Here is a 7,067-nt window from a genome sequence, read left to right as displayed (position 1 = left end):
TTCCACCTAGCATTCTTCCCTGCTCGCTGGGCGTTTCAAACCGCGGAAGGTACAGGGGAGAGAGTGCCTCTGGTCGCGAACAAAGCCGCCTCTGTCTCCACCGCCTCCCGGATTACAGGGATGTGCGTCCAGGTTGCACTTAGGGAGCGCAGAGGCAGTCAGCGAGCAGGGCAGAAAAGAGTTTTGGAGACACTAGCTCTGAGGAAAATCGTCCAAACGATCACACTCTGGCAACACGAAAAGCTTTTCTTTTTAATTAATTCAATGTCACGACAACATTAGTGTAACAATATTTTGTGGATTTTTTTTTCTCTTTTTCTTAAAAAGGGACTCAACCCAGGCAGAGGTGAGGGAGATGAGGGGAAACAAACTATTGCAGAACAACAGGTGTAGCCGACAGAAAGAAAACAGATTGGGTGACAGAGCCAGGAGTCCTGCGGAGTAGAGGGTGAACTTTACAAGAAATCTGTACACTTATCAAATAAGTTAAAATTCTTCTAAATTGATTGTCCTTCACTTAAAGCGCTCCAGTATGCCTAACTTACTCCTTTGAGCATCACTACCTAAGCTTGTTTCTTCCTTCCCCCCTTTCCCCTGCCTAATTTTTTTCTTTCTAAATGAATGACCATGATTATACAGTGAAAAGTTCTGTTTCCCTCGGTGGAGGAGGAAACAGCTTTCTCAGGAAATTTTGTACAATATTGCACAGATCAACGTACAATAGTTACTGCAGAACATGAAAAGTAAGAGGAGAGGATAAAATATACCATATTAAAAATACTGAAATTACTCTCTCAAAACAGGGAACAAAGTAATAATAGTAATACTAATAATAATTTACAAATGAAATTCTCAAAATAAAGGCTACTAATAAATAAGACCACTTAGACCAGGCCAGATATAGAGCTGTTTCAATAGTCAGAGTTCTGATTTTTGGCTGTCTTTTCCCTTTAAACACTTAGAGAATTCTTCCATCACAAAGTAAGACCGATGAAGAAGCTAATTGCGACAGACCTCTCCAGAAGAGAAAAGCGGCCTGAGTCAGGATTCTTATGAGAGGCTGCTCATATTCTGAAAATTAAGGTGGATAACTGATTTAGGGGTTGGGAGGAAGAAACACACCCAGAAATCCAGAAATAAAAGTACTGCCATATAAATTCTCTCCCTCTCTGGATTCTAAAAACAGTTCTATAGAAAATGAATAAACTAGGCCAGGCGCGGTGGCTCACGACTGTAATCCCAGCACTTTGGGAGGCGGAGGCGGGCGCATCACGAGGTCAGGAGCTCAAGACCAGCCTGGCCAACGTGGTGAAACCCCGTCTCTACTAAAAATACAAAAATTAGCCGGACGTGGTGGCACACACCTGCAATCCCAGCTACTCGGGAGGCTGAGACAAGAGAATCACTTGAACCCGGGAGATGGAGGTTGAAGTGAGCCGAGATCGCGCCACTGCACTCCAGCCTGGGCGACAGATAGAGCAAGATTCCGTCTCGAAACAAACAAACAAAAAAGAATAAACTAGAGGGATTCAGGTTTTGCGCTCATTTTCCTTCTATAAAAATAAAACCAAAAAGCCACAGCGCAACGGAAATTTGGAGGGGAGGGCTGCACATTTTACAAAAACTATCGGCTGAAATATTTGACCCGAAAATTTTGTCTTGTTCCTGCTTTCTCTTAATATAAGCCAAAAACCAAAAGTAAGAGGGGAAGCGCCTCCAATCCATTAGGGGTGAATTGCACGAAAATGCATTGCAAATACTTACAAAACGCTACCAACTGGGGGAGGGGAAGCCGAGGCTGCGCGCAGAAGCCCCAGTTCCTGAAGGCCGCTGGACGTCTCGGCGCCCTTGGCCCGGCCCAGTCTCCTCCGGGGTCCGGACGAGGAGGCCGGGGGCTCCCTCCCCCACCCCTCTGGGGCCTCAGACTGGCCGTAGCAGCGGCACGGAAGAGACCACCGGGTGCGAGTAGTAGACGGGGTGTGGGAAGGTGAGCAGCGGCTGGCTGACCGGCACCGGGGCCCCCGCGGCTGCAGCCGCCGCTCCCTCGGCCGCTGAGTTCTCGTGATAGAGGATGGGCACCCGCACGATGCGCTGCGCCGCGGCGTGGCTCAGGTTGGCCGCCTCCAGCTCCGCCGCCAGCTGCCGCTTCCACTTGTTGCGGCGGTTCTGGAACCAGATCTTGACCTGCGTCTCGGTGAGGTGCAGAGACGCGGCCAGGCCGGCTCGCTCTGAGCTGCTCAGGTAGCGCTTCATGTCGAAGGTGGACTCGAGCTGGAAGACCTGGCTGCGCGAGAAGACGGTGCGCGTCTTCTTCTTGCGGCACGCCGGCTTCTTCTCCGGACTCTCGGCGCCCTTCTTCCAGTCCTCTGCGCCCGGAGTCGCCGCCGCCGCCCCTACGCCCACCCCGGCCGTGCCTGGCGCCGCTTCGCCTTCCTTCTTGCTTTCCTCGGAGTCGCTCTCCTCCAGAATGATCTCGTCCGGGCTCTTGGAGTCCAGCTCCTTGTGGTCGGGGTCGGCCTTGAGCAGTGGCTCCGGAGAGTCGCGGTCCGTGCCCGAGGCGGGGGAGGAGTCTCGCAGGAGGGCCTTCTCCGAGGCTGGGGAGACAGACAGACGGACGCACACACATGCACACCGACACAGCCTTGAGCGAGGCCCGGCGCCTGGGGACGGCAGGCTCAACCCGCGCCGGCCTCCAGGTCCCGGGCCATGAGGCCTCACCATTCCCGCGGGCCACCTCCTTCCCGGCTGGGCCAGAGAAGGGACGCCAGGTCCTGGGATCCCCCTCCTCCCGAGGAAAGGCGAGCAGATGGTGGCAGTGCGGCCACCTCCTTCCTTTCCCTCAGCTTCCCCGCCAGGGGCCGGCAGAACGGTTCCCTTTCGGCTTAGGCGCATTGGAATCACCCCCTCCTTCCAGGCAGTGTCCCGAGCCCCGGCCGTCCGAAGCCTCCCTATTCACGCCCGAGGCCACTTTTCCCGGGAAGCGCCGTGCCCCGGGCTCCAATTCCACTTCTTTTCTCACCAAGTGGGATTGGATTCACGGGCAGCGCAACCCAGCGCGTGGGCAAGAGATGCAGGCCAGGGGTCGAAAAAACTGACCAAACAGGATTTGCGGGTGCTGGGGTCCCAGAGCTGCGGAGGGAAGCAGCGCGGGGCTGGGACAGGACGGGCGCGCAGGGGGACAACGAAAGTTCAAAGAGTGGTCGGTACCTTCAGGTCGCGAGAGGTGGCCGCCGGCGGGGGTCAGGGTGTAGGGGTACCACCAGGCTGGGGAACGCTCCAGGTAGTGCGCGGGCAGGGCAAACCTCTGCGCCGGGATCTCAAAGCGGGGGAAAGCCAGGTCGCCCACCTGCGAGAGCGCGAAGCCCGTGGCGCCCTCCAGGGCCCCCTTGGCAGCCGCGGCGGCGGCAGCGGCGGCGGCGGCGGCAGCCGAGGCCGGCGCGAAGAGTGTCCGTGGGGGCGGCTGCGGCTTAGGGGGCGGCCGGTGGTGGTCTCCGTTGAGCAGGTTCTTGATGGAGAACGGGGACTCCTTGGGAGCGGGTGGTGGGGGCGGCGGTGGCGGGGGCTGTGCGCTGGCGGTGCCGGGAGCGTCCGGCCCGGGTTCCGGCATGGTCCCCTCTCCTCCGGGTCCCCGGGAGGGAGGGAGCGGGACAGGCGGGCGGCGGGGCGAGCAGGCAAGAGGCCGGAAATCAGACCATAAACGGAACTCAACTACGGGGCGCAAAGTCGGGGGCCGCCCCCGGCGCAAATCCAACGGCGGGAGGGCGGGGTGAGGACCCAGTCGGGCGGGCTCGCATGGGGGAGGGGTGTGGAGGGGCGGGGAGCGGCCCTGCCGCGGCACGGAGGATCGAGGCGGCTCGGCTGCGGCTGCGGCTCCCGCGGAGGAGGCAGCAAGAGCAGTCACCGGCTCGAGGCTGCGTCAATCCGGCGCCGGATGCTAATGATGAAATCAAAATGTCATCCAAGTTAAATGCGGGGAGTATACGGCGATTGGGCGCGTACAATGGCAAATGGGATTAGGCAGGCGAAGGCGAAGGCTCAGCCGAGCCCCGGCCCCGCAGCCGCCTCCGCCACCGCCCCCTCCTCGCCTTCCCTCAGATTTTGGCGCTTTGGCTTCGGGCTATAAGAGCCCGCCTGTTATTGGCTTTATATAGTCCAATTAGGCAGCAAATGAGGACAAGCCTATTAGCACAAAAGGATATTGGCTCCCGCTAAAGAGGCACTCGGAGCGCTCCTGCGAGCGCAGGAGGCGAGCGAGGGACGCGGAGCAGGCGGCGCCCCTGGCCGAAGCGCACTGACAGCCGCGAGCCCGGAGACCGCGCCTGCCGCTCCCCCCTGCGGCGCAGGGACCCGCTTCCCGCCGCCAGGCCTGCGGGAGGGGGGAGGGGCGGACCAGGCCCTCTCGGGTCACCTCCGGGTTATCTGCGCTCGCAGCTGCCGCTCCCCCGCCCCCTGGGGCTGGACAGGGGCCCGCCGCCCCCACGCGGCTGGAGAGCCACGCAGCGCCGGCCCAAGAGGCAGGACGTGACCTCGGCCCGCGGAGAACTCATCACTTTCCAACCCTTTGAGGTCCGGCAACCTCAGTATTTTTCCTAAAGCCTGCTAGGAAGGGCGAGGCCAAGAAGAGAGGGATTTGGGTTCCCCACCCATCGTCCAGCCGATAGTAAGGGAATCCGCGTGTAAGTCCTCGCACTGCGTCTTCGGACTCAGAAATCCGCGTGGCTTTGGCCTTTAGCCCTGGAAAATGGAAGAGTGAGCCTTCCCCCGGGACCAGGAGTGGGTGTGCCTGCGTGCGTATGAGCGCTGACCCGGCCAAAACCCGCGCGTCACTCGGTGGGGCTGCTGGGGCAACAGCTTCTCGGCACCGACGGCTGCTCTCGGAAGGCCACCCCTCTGCTCTGGCCGCCGGTGCCCAAGGCTCGCGGCTCAACTAAGAGTCTGTGACCCCGAAGACAGCACTTTCTCCCAGGAAGTCTCTCCGGCCGGCCGGCGTTTGGAGCTGCTTAACTAACGCTTTAATAGGGGCAAGGTGAACCAAAGGCGCAGCGGCGTAACTTCCTCCGCCGCGGCAAGCAGAGGCATCCGCTGCGCGGCTCGACAGCAGCCAAGTCCTTAGAGAACCACACTGGACCTTTGCAGAACGGCTTAGTGAAAGGACACTCCACTTCATTGGCTTTAGAAACAGCTCCCCGGTTCGCACGAGAAGCCCATGGGGCAGCCATTTAAGACTCTAGATTTAAGCATCAAGCAAATCAGAATTGTTTGTGGGGTCCCCTCCCGACAGACAGTTTTCTTATCAGAGAAAGGTGACAAACTGGCCTCACCCTCTTCCACCCCGGTGAAGCTCCCGCACACGAGGGCTTTTTGGGATCCTTTTACCTCCCCACCGCTTTCTTTTTCGTTAGATTGAGCCTCGCCTAATTCAAGGCCGCCCTGCACTGGCAGACTCGGGGTACCCACCTGAGACGTAGATTTTGTTTTCCGGTCCTGTGGCGTCAGACCCTCTCCCACCAAATCTCGACGGGCATATGTAATGTTTCTTTCTGCATTCATCTACAGCAGCAAACCCCATTTTTGCTTTGGAAATCTAGAAACGTAAATGGCGCTTCCATAAACAATTACTGTTATTACTCCCTTGAGTTTACACAGGGCTTTACTGGAATGCAAAACGCTACACTATCCAAAATCTGGGTTGGAAAGGATCACTGCCCTGACACCCCAGCAGGGTGGGCCTCATACTTGGATTTTATAAGTGGAAACCCGCGCCCAGAGAGGAAGAAACTGGGCCTAGCTCGCCCAACCGCTGCTGGATACCCAGAGGTCATTTTCCCCCAACTGCAGAAGTAGCTCGATGCACGCAGGTCTATGAGGGTTGGGTGGGCACCGTCTGCACACAGCCTGCCACGCGGCCGAGTGTGCGTGGAGAGACCCCTGCGTGTGTGCCCGTGTGTTTTGGGAGCTCCACCATTCAGGGCAGACGCGTGTAAACTTGGCTAGAGTTCTGACGCACGAAAGTCGCCTTTAAACTGGGACAGGTGGAAAAGCTTGTCATCTCCCCTGAAAAAGAAGCGCCCCGGCAGACGTGGCCGAAAATGCTGAGGATTTTGTCTGGGGAGGAGGACTCGTGGCTGATCACAACTCCAGGGCTAGACCCAGGTGGGGAGTCTAGCCCAGTGTGGCGGGAGAAGAGTCCGGGACAGCAGCCCACGTCCCTACTGTACGGCTACCCGTTCCCGGCTTTCCGGTTGTCGCCCCAAGTTCTCCGGTTGACTCCCCTCCCAGGGGCGCGCAGGGGCGCTGTTGTGTGCTTGTGTTTGGCCAGGGAGAGGAGCTTCCCCAGTGTCAGCACTCTCAGCCCATCCTCTCAGTTTTAGGGATTGCTGGGCTGAACAGCTGGATACATTGAGTAGATCTTTCCCTTCCCCTTCGAGAAAGCTGGTGGGAGTCGGGTCTGGGCGCCGACTCAGCCCTTCACTCGCCCTCTGGCGAGGGGTGTTGCCAGCGTTCTTGCGCTCACGACTCCATTCAAAGTCAGGCAGACAGCGCCCTCTGTGGGACAGCCTCTGAACCAAGCCTGCAGGTTCCGCTGGAGAAACCACTGTCCCGGCGCAAGACATTTAAAAACCTTTGAAGTCTCGCCCTTCGCCGCCGCAGTTAGAGAACAAAAGCATTTTTTCTCTGGATCCCGGGAGAAGAAGTGGGTGAAATCGCCTTCAGATCTCTGCTGATCTTTACCTGGCCACGACAGGAAGTGGTCTTGCCTGCCTGTCATCCTCCTTCCCGCTTTTCCTGCCTCTGTTTTAGGGCCCATTCTGTGGTCCCAGTTTCGTTCTATCCGTTAGGCGCCAGTCCTAACCTCCAGCTAGGTGTTCTCCAGGAAGGACGCGGGGAGGGGACGGGCTTGCCTCATTCGTCTTCCCAGGACTCAGTGCCGTCGGCCAACCAGCGGACGAAACGCCTGTGCTCGGGAAGCGCTTGTGTTAATGCCTGAGTACCTGAGTGAGACGAATGAATGATGAATGGATGAATGAATGAATGAATGAATGAATGAATTCACAGCTCCCTTACAG

The 7,067-nt window shown here is 58.1% G+C and overlaps 1 protein-coding gene across 1 annotated transcript; it reads right to left on the bottom strand.

Moving 5' to 3' along the window:
• Positions 1–231: 231 nt before the first annotated feature.
• HMX3 (H6 family homeobox 3) lies at positions 232–4,641 on the bottom strand. The gene is made up of 2 exons (XM_007964321.3): positions 3,208–4,641; positions 232–2,594 (listed from the first exon to the last, which is right to left on the bottom strand). Exons 1-2 carry the CDS (start codon positions 3,605–3,607, stop codon positions 1,921–1,923), a joined length of 1,074 nt encoding a protein of 357 aa, XP_007962512.1. The 5' UTR covers positions 3,608–4,641; the 3' UTR covers positions 232–1,920.
• Between the last annotated feature and the right edge of the window lie 2,426 nt (positions 4,642–7,067).

Source organism: Chlorocebus sabaeus, chromosome 9, assembly GCF_047675955.1.
Source record: "Chlorocebus sabaeus isolate Y175 chromosome 9, mChlSab1.0.hap1, whole genome shotgun sequence".
NCBI lineage: Eukaryota > Metazoa > Chordata > Mammalia > Primates > Cercopithecidae > Chlorocebus > Chlorocebus sabaeus.
The sequence above is the reverse complement of the archived record's forward strand: the minus strand, read 5'-3'. Positions and strand labels throughout refer to the sequence as shown.

Bases quoted from the DNA above. Each gene is read 5' to 3' on its own strand.
- HMX3 (XM_007964321.3), bottom strand. From the start codon at position 3,607: ATGCCGGAACCCGGGCCGGACGCTCCCGGCACCGCCAGCGCACAGCCC. The intron at 2,595-3,207 runs GTACCGACCACT...CTGTCTCCCCAG, and splicing joins CCACCTCTCGCGACCTGAAG to CCTCGGAGAAGGCCCTCCTG.